Source organism: Struthio camelus, chromosome 24 (assembly GCF_040807025.1).
Source record: "Struthio camelus isolate bStrCam1 chromosome 24, bStrCam1.hap1, whole genome shotgun sequence".
In the NCBI taxonomy this organism is placed as follows: Eukaryota; Metazoa; Chordata; class Aves; order Struthioniformes; family Struthionidae; genus Struthio; species Struthio camelus.
In genome coordinates, this window is record NC_090965.1 from 8,905,407 (window position 1) to 8,923,454 (window position 18,048).

An 18,048-nucleotide genomic window follows, 5' to 3' on the forward strand; every position below is an offset into this window, starting at 1 on the left:
GCGACCGAGCAATACACGGATAAACACCGCGGAGAGGAAGATTTAAAAAAAAAAAAAAAAACGCAGTGCTTTGTGTTTGCACCAGCCTGAAAAGATGCGAGGACAGCATTAGTCTTTTTTTGGAAGGGGAATCGGAGATTTCACCACGCTTCACGCCCAGCCGCCGGCCGCGGCGCCGGGAACCCTCCGCCCTTCAAAAAGCGGCGGCGGGGCCGGGGCCGGGGCGGAGGGAGGCGCCGGGGCCGGAGGCGGAGCCGGGGCCAGGTGCGCCCGGGCGGCTCCTACCTGCCCCGGGCCGGGGCTGCGGCGCGGCAGCCGCTGGGCCCGGCGGCGGCGGCGGCGGGAGCGTCGGGCCGGGGCCGGGGGCGCCCGGGGCGGCGGGCAGCATGAAGAAGCATCATCCTCCTCACCACTCCGTGCAGGGCACCTTCAGCAGGCTCTTCGGCAGGAAGCATGCCCAGGGTGCCGCCGCCGCCTCGCTCTTCGCCACCAACCCGCCCTGGATCTTCGCCCAGGAGGTCACCTCCGAGAGCGCTGGTGGCACCGGTCAGTCTTTCTCCCCTTTTTATTGTTATTATTTTTTAAATGCTGCTTCTTTTATGCTTTGCCTTTTTATGGTGCTGCAGCTGGGGGTGGGGGGTCCTAACTGTCCCATAGGTGCCTGGTCATGGGTGATGGCCACCAGGGGAAGGGTGACTCGGCCACCGCTGCCACGGTCCTTGTCTGTGTGGTGGTGAAAATCAAGAAGCGATCTAACATGACTGGGTTATGAAACTGCAAGTTTCAACCTCTTTAAACCTTGGAATAAGTGCTCTGTAAAGTTAAGGAAAATGTAAAGGTTTTTAATCAGCCACCATCTCCTTAAGACCAACCCTCAGCTCTCTTGGGACCATAATCCACTCTATGAAGTTGAACTTGCTAAAACAAACCAATAAATGGTCAGAATCTGTTTTATCACTTATAGTAGTTCCCCTCCCAAACCATGTTCCTTCCCAGGTTTTAGTAATTTACCTGTAAACCTGTTTCTTGAAGGACTGTGTGTGTGTGAGCTTGGGGGAGAGGAGGGGGTTGAGGTGTGTATAATCTTCAGAATTTATTTGTGTTTCTTTTGTGGTTTTAATGGCAGTACTATGCCCTGGGGGCTCATGTAGGAGGGTGCCAGATTAATAGTACTGGAGCCAAGCAGATAGAAGATAGTTTGTGGATGCAGTTTAGTTGCTCTTAGATTCCAGTGAATACTTAGAAACTTAGCAATGGGAATGCTGCTCGCTGGACTGTGCAATGCGCAGGGGTGTCCATGAAAGCTATTGCGAATAGGTTACATGCTGAAGGCCAGCTGGTGAAACTAAGATAAAATATGAAGGAAAGTTTTGTGCAACTTTAAAATTAAAAAAAAAAAGTGATTTCTAACTGTTGCAAGTCTGAGAGGGATTCAAGCTTCCCTCTGATGTGGTTTGCTTTTTTTAAAAGAAAAAAAAAAAAAAGGGGGGGGTGGTCAGTGCTCATAGCTGCATGCCTGTGGCTCAGGAGCCCGGGGGCAAAGCTTCCGGCACCCTGGTTTCTGCAGGGCGACAGCCCTTCCCGGCGAAGACTCATCCCTGTGCCAGGCCTTGCTTCAATGTTTGCTGCGTAGATTCCCTTGCCAAAAGGAGTCCACTGCTTACTCTAATCCCCACCTTAGTGCTTCACGCAGGGTAAACACAGGTTAAGCAATGTGGCATGGGTGGAGGTTTGCCATGTCCCTGACTCAGAGATTCCTGAACGTAGTGACTGATGCCACCTCTCTCTGTTAGCCGTGGAGACCTGAGTGTCAAAGTAGGTGTACGACACCTACTCCAGGTGACGCAACCCCTGGAATAGGAACAAGCTCCATCACACGTGTGGCAAATTGCTTGCTTTGTTTCCCATAACTGAGAAGATACAAGAGTCTCCAGGAGAGGCCAAGTCTCAGTGACCAAACCGCAGCTGGGGCTGGCTGCTGCCGACAGCCCTGTCTGGGTGCGTTTCCTCGCTTCTCCTCCCAGGAGCAAAGCTGAGGAGCACAGGTCTTACCAGTGACAGGATCTTAGCAGGCAAGTCCTGTTTATCTAGCAAAGAAAACACAACTGCAAGCACTTCATTTTGCTTTAATTAAATGGATTCAGGTTAGAGATGCTTAGTAATCTAGGATCAAACAGCCTTGTGATCTTTAATCCACTTTCTCACTGAGTTCAGCTGGTGACTGTTTAATATAAAACTCCAGTTGCTTCAGGTCTTTGAGCTCCTCAGTCACTGCTTTCCCATTCCTGTTTCTTTGTTTTGGCTGGACAGGCACTTGCTGAATGACATCTGTGCTGCAGTGTGGTGCTAAGACATCCATCCAAATCCCAGCTGGACCTGGTTCTAAGACAAAAGCCATCCTGGCTTCCAGTCTCTCTAAATATGTGTGAGGTGGCATCTTCTCCCTCCTGCTGTATCTCTAGTCTGCCCTAATGAGAAATGTAACAGCAGTCTGGGATGGAGCCTGGGGCCTCGAGTTGTCTGTTTTACTCAGCACACCATGGTCGAGCAGCGAGCCGGGCGCGGGCTGAGCCCCAGGTCCGTGAGGGCATCACGTTTGGGGGGAAATAAGGCCTGGGAGCGCAGAGGCGTGGGAGAGATGGGGTCCTCGCCCTGTTTGGGCAGTCTCCGCCACGGCAGGAATCGAGCTGAAAGGAGATTTCTGCTCGAGTGAGCGCTGCAATGAGGTTTCTGAGGCTTGAAAATGCAGCCCATCCCTTTCCCTTGTTCAGGGAGATTATGCAACCTTCACTCTTCTGCTCTTCAGCTTTCCATTTTTATGTGATACTTGACAGAAACTTTCTGTGCTTCATGTTTTGGGATGAAATCCGTTCTGAAAACTGTGCTTCCAAACTTTTCTTTTAAAACGCTGTTTGCTATTAAAAGCTGGTGTTTAAGGGAGGAAGAGAGGTTGTTTGCTTTCTCCTCATTGAAACCGCTATCAAAATCTGTTGGGTGGGAATGTTCCCATTCGGTTTTCCCTCTGATGACAACCGTTTTGCATGCTTTCCCTCCCCTTTCCGAAACCCTTGTACTTTTCTTTACTGTTAGTCTCCTTGGCAATGAATTATTTGTATCTCTCCTGCCAGCCAAGGTGGGGTTTACATGCTTTAGTGCTTCTGCTTGTTAATTCATGCTGTTAATCAGACACAAAGAATGTGATTAAAGTGATTTTTACAAGCTTTATTCACTGTCAGAAATAAACCAGCCCAAAAGGTGTGGTTCAAGGAGAAAACACAGGGCTGAGAACCAGGAATACCTGCTGTTTTCCCTGGCTGTAATGCCAGGGCTGTGCGCCTGCCTCTCTGCTGTGGTCCCTCTGTTCATGGGGTGTTTTCTGGAAGGACATTGAGTCTTTCCTTCCAAAGCGTCTTGGAGTCTAGGAGTGTGTTGTTAAGTGCTACTTACTGTCCAGTACTATTTGCATCAGGGATTGGAAACGAATTATCCCAGCACTGAGCAGAAGGATGCTGCTGGTGCTGAGAGAGCAGCTATGGCAGCTCCCTTGGCACTTGAGTAGCAGCAAAATGTGCATTTAAGAAAGAAGAAAAAAAAAAAAAAACCCATGGGAAACCAAGCTCAGCAGCCGCTGGCAGAGCCACCATGCCCTGGTCTGTTACCATCCTGGCAGAGCAAGGTGCTGCCCACTCTGGTGAGCAGTAGGGACCTGGTGTTGTGGCTGAGCTTGTTGGAGCCCGTAATGAGCCCTGTGCTTTGATGCAAGGGCTCTGCCCGCTGAGATGCGCTGCCGTCAGCAGGGAAGTGAGGGCAGGCATTCCTGATGCGGCTTCGTTAGCGGTTTCCCTGTGCCTTTCCCTCCCTGCTTGCTGACTAATCGCCTGGGATAAAATCCTGCCCATGCTTACAAGCCGTGTTGGGTTCTGCTGCGGCCGCGCACGCGCCCCGAGTCCAGCCTTCCCCTTTCCTGGGGGCTGGCGGAGTCGGCCGCGGCGTCGTAAAGAGCTGGGCTGGCTTCTCCCAGCCGCACCTAAAGCGTTTTCCTTCCCTGAACCCGGCCCGGATGGGGGCGAGGAGGGAACGAGTTGAAAGCAAGTACTGTCACTCCTGACCCTCCTAAGGTGAAATCTCAGTAGTCGGTTACTATAGGAAATCACCCTTTCAGATGGACTTGACATCTGCTCTGTGCTCTTTAGACTCCAGTATCTTGTTTTCTGTTGCGGGTCATTATTCCTTGCAACGAGCACTTGGGCTGCCAGCTGCCTGTCGAGCGGGGCCCCAAGCGCTGGGGTCTCTTCAGCTCACTTCCGGAAGGCCCAGCTGCTCCGCAGGCCGTGGGGTTTCTTGCCCGCTCCTGGGAGTTGATAGTGCAAAGACTTTGCAGCGATTTATTAAATTGGGTGGTGTCTGACTGTTTTTTTTCCCCCTGTTGTCTACAAAGTAATGCTACTGCTAACAGTCTCCTCTTCCTTGCAGGTGACGTGATTGAAGTGTATTATGGCGATAACCGCTTTGGTACAATGACCGATTCTGGAACGGCGACGCTTAAGCCTCGTCCGAGAGTGCGACCGCTGCTGACGTTCCTGCCCCTCGTGAGTACCGCGCGCCGCCGGCAGCGGGGTGCTGAGACTGGTTTGGGCAGCATGTTGCAGAGGTGCCCAGAACCAGCTGGGCTGGCTGCTTCCCCCGCCCTCTACCCCAGGCGAGAGAGTAAAATGGAAGGCAAAACCACTCTAATGATGGTGGATACAAGGGATTAGAAGGTGATCTGAGCTCCTGGTTCATGAGGGACATAGGCAAGATGTTTGGGCAAGAGATGTGAGCTTTATCAGCCAGGCATTTTCAAATTAAGAGAAAATGCTGAGTATATATGGCAGATCTGCCTGGCACAGCATTTTGTATAGCCGCTCCTGGCAGTATCTCTCTGGATCATGTGTGTTGCTGCAGAGAGTGATAGTGCAACCGTCCCGCTCGTGGCGTAGGACCGAGGAGGCGATGCAGCAGGGGTCCGTAGAGGGGCTGATGGATGGTGCCGGCCCGACACAGCTGCGCTTATCACTTTATGACCATGAAAGTACAAACTCTCCATTAGTAAACTTATAGCAAATCTTTTCCAATGGTCAAAATACCCTCCGATGGCATCTCTTCCCTCCCAATGCAAACGCTAGATGTGAATGTCAAGTATCACTAGCTCAGCAAATACACAAACTGGGGGCAGGCAGGGTTGCGTTGCTTTGCCTTCTGTAGAGTTTGGTTATGCTGAGACATTGGCACTGCTCCTTTCGCTGTCACCCTCCCAAGAAAGGGAGGAAAGATCAGCATGTCTGTCTGGGGTGGGGTTAATGCCAAAGCTGCACACCTGGGTGTTTTGCTTGCTCAGTGTGCCATGATCGAAGTCGTGCCTGGGCTCGGCTCTGTCGCTGCTGGTTAACCTCAAAGCAGGGGAGCGCACCGCGGGCTGAGTGCGGCCGCCAGTGAGCCGCAATGCAGAGCGCGGCTTTCTGTTTCGGGTGTCTCGGTGCCTCAGAGCAGATGCTGGTGTTTCTGGCATGTTTGTGTTATCAGGACGTTCCCTCATGAGACCGTATGTGGCTGTCCTCTTGCCTAATCCCCGTGCGTGAGCAGCTGCTCTGTGCGGAGCAGCCGAGGGCTGGGGCTGCAAAGTGGGGGCCCAGCGGTGGCTTAACCTATCCAGAGATACCTCCTCTGCCCCCAAAACCATGTGTGCTCATTGCAGAGGAGAACCAAAGCTAGCTACGCGTGCTAAGGAAGTCTCCCTCCGTGCCTTTCCAAAGGCCTTGCCCGAAGAATACAGGGAATAGCTCAGGGATACCTTGGAGACAGCAACGGCTGAATCTAAAGTGAAAGGCGCAGGTGGTTAAGGGTGTTTGACCATCTTCGAAGGGCTGTGCTCTTGGCAATGAACCCTCAGGTGCAAGGGATGCCTTCTTCCTCTGCTTGCACCTCCTCATCCTCCAGAGGTGCAGCACAGCTGCTGTGGGCTGTGGCAGGAGTGGGCTGGCCAGCTTGCAGCGGGTGTAATTAGGAGCTAATGGGCTTGCACAGGTGTGTCACTTGGAGGGCAATTGGGGGGTTACCCAGGTATTTGAGAAGGTAATTAAGGAGTTACGGTTGCATAGGTTGTACTGGGGGGTCATGTCCTCTGTGACGCCTTCCCAAAGATCACGGCAGGTGAACGCAATTGTGCTGGGGCTCCAAGGAGGATGGAGTAACCTCTGCAGGGCTGGGGCCAAGAGACTCCTCTTCCCTAGCGGGGACTTCAGTGTGGCCTCAAAGAGGAGCAACTGCAGCAATGTCACCATGTTTAGAGTGCAACTGGGCTTTTACTACTATTTAGAGCTTCTAAATGTTTTACTAGTGGAAGTGTGTGGTACAGAAATAAGTAGCACGAATGGTCCTGGAATAGATAAGAGCTGTCACCTCAGTGGTGGTGCCTTCTTGCTGCCTTCAGCTGTCCCTGGGGCTTGCTTTCCTCACTCTCCCCTTGCCCTTTGCTCCTCTGAAACAAAACAAGAAAACTTCTTGCACCTACAACCTTAGCCAGCTGAAGCTCTTGCCCTCACAGGGCCAGGCTGTGTTGGATGCTTGCGTTATTTTTGACGAGGTTAAACTGTGATTTGACTTGGCACAGATGCTTCTGCTACATGCGTGCTTGCACTGGGCTGTCCTGCACCTCCTGCCTCATTTAACTCCTTCCTTCCCCGTGGGCTCCTGCCAGGAGGGTGGTGGTGGTTGGGAAAGGGCCACCTGCGCAGGCATGAGCCAGGACCGCAGGAGGCCAGGATGTGCGCCCTGTCTCTGCGCGTGCCCTCGGCCCTGCTGGCCGCCTTCCCGGCCGGCTCCTTCCCCGGAGCCCACTGGGCTGGGGACAGCAAATCAGGCAAGGCCGGTCATCGTTTGCTTGGGGGAACAGGCGATGCCTGATGCCATTCAGCGCTGAAAAGGGATGCCTGGTTGCTGCAGTGAAAGCTCGCCCTGAACGGGATCCTCGGCACGCACGAAGATCCGATGGGGGTGCCCCGAACTGGAAATGCTGGTTCCTGCGCGCCACCCGCGAGCGGCAGCAGCCCGCCCTGAGTCAGCGGGCGGTTCGCTGCGGCTCGTCGCGCCCCTGGCAAACACGCACGGAGAAACAATCTTTCCAGTCATCTCTGAGATTGGCAGCTTACGGGGGATGCTTTCATTTTTAGAAGCTAGCTTATGGCATGAGCATGGGTGGCTATTTTTCAAGAGAGGTGCTGAGCACCAGCCAATGCAGCAGAAACTTCTAGTGTGAAACAGGCTTGCCCAGTTTTTGAGACCCATTGAAATGACGTGTCCGAAATTACTAATTGTTTGAAGCATGGACTCATTTCCTCCAGTTTTGTGTAAATGTTTTCCATATTCCTTCTACCTCCATCCTAAACGTGCCATACATACGTTGCTTGTAATCCAGGTCAAATGGGTGCTCGGATGTCTTTGTTCCCCCCAGTGTGCTCTGGAGCATGCTGGAAGGGGTGAATTTCTGTCACAAATGGGAGCTGCTGGAGCTTTTTCTTTGTGGTATTTGTTTTTTCTCTGCAGTGGCCAATGCCATCCTCAAATCTTGACGTGCTTCTTGGTTACCTGTTGTCTCCCTTCTGGCTTTCAGCTGATGTTAAGGATCCTTCCTTTGTAGTGTCTTTGGGAGCAGTAAAGAGAGCTTGTTTGAAGACAGACTCACCAAGCCCAATGTTTTGCCAGCAGAGATCAATACTGACATCTTGGCAGGCCTTGGCTGGAGCTGTCTGATGGGCTGTGGCTGGGAAGCGCTCCCTCCTGGCTGACCCATAACTGGTTCATTCTTGTGGTTATGTGGATTTATGGTCATCTGCAGCACGCTAGACTTGGCAAGGAAAGAGTATATATTTGCTTATTACTTCTCCAAAAGGTGGAGGAAGAAGGGGGATCCCAGGGTCTTGTGAAAGAGCTCGGGCTGCTGCGGCTGGAGTCAGCACTGCCCCGGCAGCTCTCATGTGCCTGAGCCTGCACCCGGGGGTGCATAATGTTAACACCATGCCTGAGCCTGGGAGGAGGCCATCAGCATAAGCTGAGCTTAACCTTTGATCAAGGAAACTTTGGAATCCTGTAGCAGTCTCTTGTAAGAATAGTGATAATGCCAGTGAAAGGCAAAGGGCACCGGTTCAATCATTGTCTAAGCTGTTGTGTGCAGAGCAGCCGCGCCACCGAAGCGGCACAGGCTGATCTCAGGATAACGTTTCCTTTGCGCAAGGGGCTATTAACAGCTACTGCAAACGGCTGCCTGGGGTGAGCCGCAGCACAGCAGCCAGCCTCTGGGGTGGGTCCTGGGACGCGGTGGTATGTCCCGGGCCTCTGCCTACGGTGTCCGAAACTCCCTCTGCCCGCGACGTGCTCCTTCCTGGCTGTCGCTCTGCCTGACGCGGGTGTGCGAAGGTCTTGTCCGTCACTTCGGTCACTCCCGTGCGGGTGGCCTGACGCAACATCAGTTTGCATCTAGGTGTGTGCCGGTCCTGGGCCGGCCCAGGAAATGGGAATGTCCTGAGCATGGGTGCGTTAGTAATCCGTAAGCAACCCACGCTCCCTCTGGAGAGCAGCCCTAGCTGTGAGTCACTGGAGGAGGGAGGAGAGGCTCTGGACAGGTGTGAGAAGCAGGAGTCCTGGTCAGCGGTCCAGGTGAGTCAACGTGCCACCAATATGTTGCTGTCAGTGGCTATAATTATCCAAACTGCCCTGGCTGTAAGCACCCTCGTGAGTGTGTAGGTTGCTAAACTGCACAGTCCTGCTCCAGCTAAACGCAGTGTTGAATTTGCCGCAGGAACACTAAGGGACCTACCAAGAGTGAAATGCAAACCATGCAAGTGGCAGCTTTCCCCGGGCTGCTCAGATGTGCTGGTGCCAGAGTTTTCCCAAAAGCTGGAAGTCCTTCTGGGACTTTAGTGGCTGTGCATTGTGTATGCGACTTGGAGCCAGCAGCAGCCAACGTTTGCTGGAGAACAACACCCACAAAGCCAGTGGGAGCTGTTAAGCTTGCTGGGCAAATGCTGCTGATCCTGGGCTCTGGAGCCCTGAGCGTGGCAGTGAAGTAGCTGCGTGCTGCCTGGTCCGAGTGTCACAGGGAGGGTCTGTCCCCATGGCTCATGCAGCCTTCATCACTTCACCTGTCCCCTTAAACAGTCAACAGCTGCTACCATGGTGATGCAGGGACCTCAATATCTAGGAAACAGCACTAGATCCCATCAGGCTCCTGGCTGCATGAATGACCTGCTCCACAGCCCAGGGCCTCCTTGTCGGCTCTTCTTTAATACCTTGGACGTAAAACTAACAACTCGGTCTCCTCGACTCTTGCAGAATGCCCAGGAGTCCCATGGGGTGGCTGTGCCAACGCCGTCTGTGCCTGAAGACTTTGAAGAAAAAGGAGCTCTGGGTAAGAGATCTTCCCTGCTAAGCCCATGGAGGCGCTAAGCATTAGCAATACCAAGCCCTCGGCCTCGGGATTTTCTTCAAAGCAAGTGTGCTTGTACCAAACTCTAGAGCAGGTAGCCTGATCCTAAGATTTCAATGCTAAAGTCAAGCTTCTTTTTATAAGTCTTCATTTCTGATGATAATTTTTCAAGTCATTGAAAATGCTCCTTTCTAAAGGTGAAGCGCAGTGGCTGTTTCAGCAGCTATCCAAAGCTTACTTAGCTGCATTAAATAATCTGATGTTCCTGGGAGGTAATGTGTTGGGGGTGTTTCTAGCCTTCGCGGGGCAGATGGAGAAGGTGTTACAGCTGCTGTGCTCTCACTTTCTTGCAGGCTCCAGCTCCCAGATGAATGGGAACTACCGGCTGTACAGCTCTGTCGGAGACCTGCGCCCACAGGCATCGGAGGGGGAGTACCTGGACGAAGACATCCCACCGCCGCCATCGGTGCCCCCACCACCGCCGCCGGCACCTGCATCACCACCACCGCCACCCCCAATGGCACCTGTGACACCAACACCACCCAAGATAGTGGTGCCCCCGCCGCCCGCCATGGCACCCCCGCTGCCACCAGCATCTGCCTCATCCTCCCCTGGGACACCGGCCCCTCCAGACTTCATACCCCCAGCACCACCAGCGGCCCCCTTCTCTGCAAGCATCTCCAAATGGAAATCAGAGACCGTGCTCAACACGAGGCAGGCGGATGCGGAGGGGCCAGTGCGTCCCACTGAGACCGGGGTGCCAGCAGTCCCTGGCCAGGAAAGCCTGCAGCCCAAGCCCTGCCCTGAGCCGCACCTGACCTTCCCCCGGTCATTCAAAGTACCTCCTCCAGCCCCAGCCAGGTCTTCCTCCATCCCAGTGCAGGAGCCGGATGCCCTGGCGAAGGAGGAGCCCTTCCCTAAGCAGCCTCGCACCCGGCCACCACTCCCACCGTGCTTCACCATCCGACCTGCAGCCAAGGTGCATGCAACTGGAGACGCTGAGCAGAAGAGTGCTGTGTTGAGGAAGCCCATTGCGAAGCCGGCTGTGCCGGTCACCCAGCCTCCAAGCCCAAGGCCAGGGTTAGCACCTGGCAGAGGGACTAATTCTGCTGATCGCCAGCCCCTGCCACCAGACTCCAACTCAGAGAAGGTTCCCCAGCCAAAAAAGGGTGAGAATGACTCATCTCCAAAGTCTGAAATTCTTACTGCAAATGATCTGGACCTTCCCCCTCCAGATTATCCCTCCTTGGATGAGGACTGGAAAGAGGCCAGCAACCTGAACAGGCTGAAACATGAACTTGTGGCCCTCCTGTCCTCTTCCAAGCGGGAGGAGCGGCAGGTGGATAGACCAGTAATTCCCCAGCCCGTGAACAGTGTTACTGATTGTGCTGGCAGTGACAGGATCAGCTCTGATAGATCCAAGCTCACTAAACCTGTTGGGAAGGACTCACGGTTACCTAAGGGAGGGGAAAGTGAGAAAAGAGAGATCTGTATCAGCACGGCCTCTGCTAAAGAGAGCTCCTCCAATGCAGTTCTTCCAGCTCCAGAGAACAAACCCACCAACTTGCAACTCAACAGCGTTATGAAAATCAGGAATGAGCTGGAGGCCATGCTGTCCCTGAAGAAAGAAGGAAAACCTTCCTTGGGACTTGGCAGCCAGAAGCAGAGTCTGGAGAACTGCAGTGGCTCCATATGTTCAGGTACAGGCCATGATGAACCTGGTGGTTCCCTGCTGCCAAAACCTGTTCCGGGTCAGGTCCAACCCCTGGCTGCAGCAGTGGAGGATGAGAAGGTGCAGGAGGATCACCAGGTGCCTGCTGCCCCCTCAGCTAGTGATGCTTTGGAGTATGTAAACCCTGTCCCCAAGCCCATGTCCCCCAGTAGCAGCCTGAACACCTCAAACCAACCTCAGAAACCAAAGGATGAGCTCCCAGTCTTGGCTTCCCCTTTGCCCTCCTCTCCAGAGATGCTCTCACCCATGCAAAGCTCAGCACCACAGTCTGATGTGTCCCTATTCCAGTACAAAACCCACCGGGCCAGGGCCGACTTGACGGACCAGCTGGGTGCTGCAAGCTCGGACGAAAACAGTGATGGAAAAGGTGTGGGTCTGCACCCTGCTGAGAGCACACCTGTACCCTCAGAGCCACTGGGCTCCTTGAGAGTGGGCCAAGATGATGTACTGATCCACCCTGTCACGGGTGAGAAGGTGGAGAAGGGCTCCCCCATGGCTCTGCTCCTGGCTGCGAAGCAGCGAGCACAGAGAGGTCGGCACACTCCCTCCCGGCAAGGCAGCAACATGGGTGAGAAGCCACAGGTTAAGGTACCTCAGAAACCCAATAGCGCTGTGTTGGAAATGGCCTCCACCAGCTTTTACCGTGATGAGTCCAAGCCTTATTCCTTTACAGTGGTACCCCGGTCCCCCCGGACAGCTGTCCTTGGCCAAACAGGAGATGGGTTGTCCAAGACAAGCTCCACTGTTGCTGGCAGTGCCACGGGCTTGGCAGGATCTGGGCAGAGGCAGAGCAAACCACCATCCTTCTCCAGCTCTTCTGAGCAAAGCTGGACGGCACAGAAGCCAAGCAAGGAGGATCCTGAGAGCTTCCTGAGGCACCGAAGGGCAGCCACCTCCAACTTAGTGCAAGGCCTCCTGGAGTCAAGCCAGCCGAAACATCCAGACCTGCCGAACAGCAGTGCCCCGCTGCCCTGTGGTCTAGCATCCAACAAGGAAGAGAAGAACGGGGAAATAATGGATTATGAAATTATCCCCCCTCCACCAGAGTTCAGCAATAATGTGGACGATGCTGAGGACGCTTCTCTGAACAGAGAAGCCAGCCACAAATGTCCCACCTTCCCTGACTACAGCCCAACTTTGGAAACACCACAGTACTTCAGGTGGCCTAGCCATGGCTACAGAAGGAACTATGATCTGCCTTCCCAAGGGTCCTCAGAAGAAAGCAGAAAGAATAGTGACTTTGTTCCTCAGTATCCAGATTGCAGCACCTCTGCAAGTTACTTCAGTCACTACCCGAATAACCGCCCACTGATCAAAAAGCGTCTGTACATGTCTGAGCCTGACCGGTCCTACCCGAGAGCAGCTGCAGCCTCCCGGGGTATTGGCACGCTCACATCCTACAGCCCTGGCACTGGGGGGTTTGGCTCCCCGGCCACGGAGGGGATGCGCCGGGTCAGCTCTGCCCACCGGAGCACCCCAGGGAGCACCCAGGGCAGGAGGATGGCTGCAGAAACGCCTGGGAAAACTGCGCCTTATAGCAATGCCAGCAGCGATGCCAAGTACAAGGGGCAGAATGGGGATTATTTGCCTACCAGCATGGCAGCAGCCAGCAGGTATGCTCCTTTTCTGTGCTCCTGGCTGAGCCGGGTCCTCTGTCCTTTGTATCTCACTGAAACTTTGAGGAGAGAAGGGTTTGGGTCCCCAGGCTGCTGCCACAAGCAGTGTCAAGGCGTGAAAGAAGATACCACACCTCTGCCCAACTCGTGCAAGGGTGTACCTTGTCCATGTCTTTTCCAGCGTTGGTTGCTCTTTGAAACCCGGCATCTGACTCTTCCTTCCACTTTGATTCTGGGCTGGGATTTCTCTTTGTTCTTCCCACTGATTCTAACCTTCACCTTAGCCCCGATTGCTCTCTCTTTGTGGCATCTTTTAACTAAGACTTGAGGTTTGCTTAATGGCAAAATATTCCCCTGAACTGACTGCACTGCTGCTTGCTGTGTGCTTGCTGCAGTCCTGAGGGGTGAAGCGCAATGCATGTCAGCATCTGGTGCTTGTGTGGCAGTTGCAAAACCCACGAACGCTATGGAGAAATGTTATCTTAGGTCCTTTCAACCCCCAGTTTATGGAGAGAGCAAGGGCTCCTCCTGGGAAATGAGAACATGTTTTTGGCCAGGTGTTCATGCTTCATCAGCTCCTGCATGTGGATGGGGGTGGTGGAGAGGTAAATGCCGTCAAAGCATTGTGGGCCAGAGGGTGTCAGGGATGGGACCTCCTCAGCCATGCTTGGCCCTGCAAACATGAGCTTTGGAGTCCATGGGGACAGACAAGGTGCAGAGATGAGACTGATGCCTTGTAGGGGGAGTGAAGTTTGGCCCCCGTTCCAATTAAAAACATTGTTATTGTGACTAAAGACAAATAATTTCCTTGGCTTTCGGTGACTTCCTCTTTGTTTTTTTTCCCTTCAGACCTGCCCATGGCAATGCACAGTACGGTGCACCCACAAACACCTTCACGGTCAGGCCTGGGACACGGCAGCCCATCTCTTACGTGTACCAGAACAGCCATCGATAGGCTTGTCCAGAGGGCTGCTCTGCTGCTTTCGTGTTTATGCTGGGAAGATGCTAAAATGCACCTGGGTGGATCTTCTCCTTCTCTGCGGGCACCAGTAACTATCCCAACCCAGGCTTGTGAACGCACCACTTGTAAACTACTGACGGTGGAGGTGGGGAGTGAATCAGGGACTTGGACTCTTCTCAAAAGACTGTCATGGAGCATAGTTACTGCAGAGGACCAGCTGCTGTGCTGTTACGTGAGCAAGCACGTTTTTTTTCTCCTCTTTTCCCCCCTACCCCAAAGTATTATTTTCAAAACTGCAGCCTAATAGGTCTCCTAAGAAGAAAGTGAAAAAAGCATCCCTGGCTCTCTTTAAAGAGCATAACTACTGAAGAGGTTTTTTCATGGTTTTTAACTGGTTTGAACGCTACATGCTCAGGAGTAGGGAGAAACCAACTGGAAGACGTGCATAACGGAAGCAAACCAGCCTGTTTCTGACTCTAGGGGAATTATAAGAAGAGTGTGAGACCAATTGGATAGAAGATAGTTTAGGATGTCCAGGTTCTAATCTCTGCTGCCATCACCTCCCTCAACAGCCTTGAGCGAATCAGTTATGCTGATGTCTCAGAGCAGCTCGTGGCTGCTGGTGCCTGTCCTGGTAGCGGGGACGGCCGAGAGCCGGAGGTGCTTCCTCCGGCCGAGTGACTGCAGTGCAACTGTGTGGATTTATGGCCCTTGCTTTCTTGCTCTATCAACAGAAACCTTTACAGGTGACAGTTATTCATCACAGAAGAATGCTGTGAGGCCTGAGTGAATATTTGCCTAGCACTTGGGGGATATAAGACTTTTTTCTTTTTCTTCCTTGTCAGAGCTCCTGGGTATGGTTGTGACTTGCAAAAGAACTACACTGCCATAAATGAAGTTTTAGTTTGTCTAATCAGGGGGACTGAGAAGCTAAATTTTAGTGCAGCTGTAAAATATCTGACACTCCTGGGGTATGAAGTGCCTTTAGCGAGATGCTAATAGCCAAGAGAACTGTCTCCAGCTATTTCCTTCAGTGCGTGGTGAACGCTGGTCAGGGTGGGCAGCACGCGTGCCCCCTTGTCTCTGCTTTCTTCTGGTGCAAAGGCTTGCCTGAAGTAGCTAGTAATGGCTATTCCGTGGGATGAGAGCTGGGAGAATAGTCTTAAAGAAAATACTTTGTACTATGGAGAAAGCAATACAATCTCATTTTTAACTGACCAAAGCTTCCTGAAATTAGAATCAAACATAACGTTCCTCCTAAGTAAGCTTGCCAAAAAACACTGTAAGATAAATGTAAAAACTTGTAGAGAATATTTTCTAATCACTGGCAAACTAAAAGCACTTTGAGACATTAGTTTACTTCTATTGAAAGCACTTTTTTCACTATTATTCAATTGGTTCCACTCAAGCTTATCCCATATCGTTTGTGTTTGTGGAGAGATGTTGCTCTGATTTAACTCAAAATTCAGTGATAAATTTTCCTTGACAGTGCAATTTTCAGACCAGTTGTCTTGATGTTAATGTCATGATGCTGAAGTTCTAAGCTTTACGTTATTTCCAACTCCAACTCCCTAATAATTTAACAGCTATTTCAAATATTGCATAGACTTCAAAGTATCCTGAACTTTATTTTGCTCTGAATAAAATGAGAACACAAATACCATAATCGGTCTAATAGCTCAATTCAAATGGCATTTTCATGCCAGTAAGTTACAGTAACTTGGAATATTTCCAAATGTGCTCTCCCCAGCCAGTATTGAAATAACATTTTGTAAATGCCTGGGTGTTGGCTTACAAAAAAAAAAAAATGGAGAAAAGAATGCAATGGAAGGAACAACTTTCTGGGTGTTTGTGCGCCAGTGCCATGCGCTTGCGGACCCCCTTAAAACGTAGACGTTCCTCCACATGAGGAGCTGCCTTGAATTCTTACTAACGTATGGAAATAAAGACATAACCTGTTTGAGTAGCTTCGGGGTTGTGCTTTAGTATTGGATGAAATTTCACCAGTTTTGCTTTAAAACCAAACAAAACCCCACAACTACCTCCCTAGAAGTACTGCAATCTGATGCTGTTTCCTGATACAAATTTTTGCAAAATTAGGAATTATAACTGGAACATAATTCTGAAAAACAATCCTAAATTTAAGGAGTTGGTGGAAACTTCAGCCTCAGAAATTGACTTTGTCCAGAAATGGTTTTCTTGTTTGTGTGGGATCTCCCACCCCCAATTAAATTATCCTAATTTTGAGCATATCCCCTACATGATCTATTTTTTCAGAGCAAAATATGAATTTCTGATGTTGGCACTTGCTCTGAATTTCATGTTTACTATTTCACCCAGACATACAATCCACATGTAGTTGTAATACTGTGTTACAGTGTGTGGAATGTCTTGTTTCTAGCAGTTGTATATTTATATTAAATACTAGAAGCACGGCAATGTAAGTCAGTTTTATGAAAAAGCCATTATTCATTCAGAGAACACCCATTCTGTGGGAACGTGTAGTGGACCGAGCTGCAACTAATTCGGGTGGGACTGCTCAGTTGTTAAACTGGTTAACACAAATGTTGTAAGCAGTGAAACCATTCTGTTCCTCAGGTGTCTTGGGCTAGCCCTGCTTCTTTCGAACGCAGTAGCAAAATTCTAGTGTTTCAGTAACAACGAGGCATTTAGGCTGAGGCTATTAGAGAACTGTTCATGTTACAAAGGAATCGCTGTCAGAGTTGGCAGCCGAAGCGCTTACGGTGAAAATTGTATCACTGATGAAGAGCGAGGACCTCTGAGCTGCAGGGATGATGGGGAAGGGCTCCCTCTTCCTTGGTCAGGCGACTTTGTCAGGACAGCACACAGATCAAACTCTACTCTGCTCTGACTCCTGTTTCTCCCACCTCCCCCCCAGCTCTATTTCACTATATAAGTTTAGCAATAGAGGAGGGAGAGACTCAGGTGTGGCAACAGAGCGAAGCAAACTACCTTATAGCTCAGCCATGGTGCTGAAAGCTGTTTTGAAACCTAACAGTGAAACTCTTCTAACATTTCAACCTTCTCTGACAGCTTGGTCATTCAAGTCTTGATACAGCTTAAATTATCCCCTGCAGCTGCCTCTTCCTCAAAAGTACCTGCTAACGTAGTATAACTGATAGCTTTTCTTATAAAGTGTTTTAACAAAGTCTCTTATTTATGAGTGCCATGGAACATCAACCTTCTTGCATTAAATATGTCTGCATGTATTGTTTTATTGCATGTGTGGTCTGACTTTTTTAAGTATCGTTTTTAAATGGTTCATCTACTGTAAGATTTTTTTGCATGTGAGATTAAAAGGACAGGAAAACATAGCTCAAATTGGCTTCAGAAAGTCTGAATTTCATCTTACCTAGGAGTTGGTCCACTTGCTACTCACCAGTTGTTAATACAGAGCCCTGTGGCGATTGAGATGTTTTCAGGAGCCTGATCAAGAAATAGGCAGCTAGCTCTAGGTGTGCATCACTTCAGAAACACCCCTCACATCCAGCTGGTTAGGCAGGCTGACAAAGGAGCCTGTACAGTTCAACTTGTGCTGCTTCTATAAATAGAATTCTTGGTTTTGAGCGTTTCATTAGTAATGAAACCTGCATGCTCATTTGCAAGTCCTAACTGGAATGTTTTTCTTAAAATTGAAAATGCAGTGTGAGCAATGCAAGACAAGTCTGCCTTTTATGTTCTTGCTTCATAGTGGCTTACTCTCTCCACTCATCTAAATTACACTTATTTGCATTTTCATCTCTTTAATCCTGCTCTGGCTACAGAACAAGGTTTTTCATTAGGAAAGTGTGCAAAGTTTTGAAGCTTTTGCTCTAGCCATGGTGTATTTATGGAAGAAAGTGTCCCCTAACTTAAGTGGCATGTAGATTAGCCTTAACAGTGTGAACCTTCCACAAAACCTAGGAAATTCCCCAATTCCTTTGCAGATAGCTTCTAAGTCAACTAGCACTGATGTGGTCTTGTCGGCATTTCTGCAGTGCTGCCTGCATGATGCAAGTGATGTTGACATGACTATTTTATATAGCCTTGCTAGCAGTGGTATGATCACTTAGGAGCCAAGATAACGCAACACATTGACTGCTAAGACAAACTGACTCTTCTGTGCTTCTCTTACGGTGGAAAAAAAACAAGTGTAAACTGTAGTAATGGTAGGTGTTCCTTAATGACATGTTTAATTCTTAGAGCGGTGCTGCTCTACTATCAAGTTGGCAGCTGCTGCCCTCCTGTGGCAGAACACAAAGCTTAATCCAAAGATTTG

At 50.8% G+C, this 18,048-nt stretch overlaps 1 protein-coding gene across 1 annotated transcript; it reads left to right on the plus strand.

Annotated features, from left to right (window-relative positions):
* Positions 1-347: 347 nt before the first annotated feature.
* C24H6orf132 (chromosome 24 C6orf132 homolog) lies at positions 348-17,274 on the plus strand. The gene is made up of 5 exons (XM_068918495.1): positions 348-546; positions 4,474-4,589; positions 9,367-9,442; positions 9,814-12,805; positions 13,658-17,274. The coding sequence occupies exons 1-5, from the start codon at positions 387-389 to the stop codon at positions 13,761-13,763; spliced, it is 3,450 nt and encodes a 1,149-aa protein (XP_068774596.1). The 5' UTR covers positions 348-386; the 3' UTR covers positions 13,764-17,274.
* The last annotated feature ends 774 nt before the right edge of the window (positions 17,275-18,048 follow it).

Excerpts from the sequence above, each read along its gene's own strand:
- C24H6orf132 (XM_068918495.1), top strand. The coding sequence starts at position 387 with ATGAAGAAGCATCATCCTCCTCACCACTCCGTGCAGGGCACCTTCAGC. Across the intron at positions 4,590-9,366 it reads TGCTGACGTTCCTGCCCCTC|AATGCCCAGGAGTCCCATGG; the intron begins GTGAGTACCGCG and ends CGACTCTTGCAG. Across the intron at positions 9,443-9,813 it reads TGAAGAAAAAGGAGCTCTGG|GCTCCAGCTCCCAGATGAAT; the intron begins GTAAGAGATCTT and ends ACTTTCTTGCAG.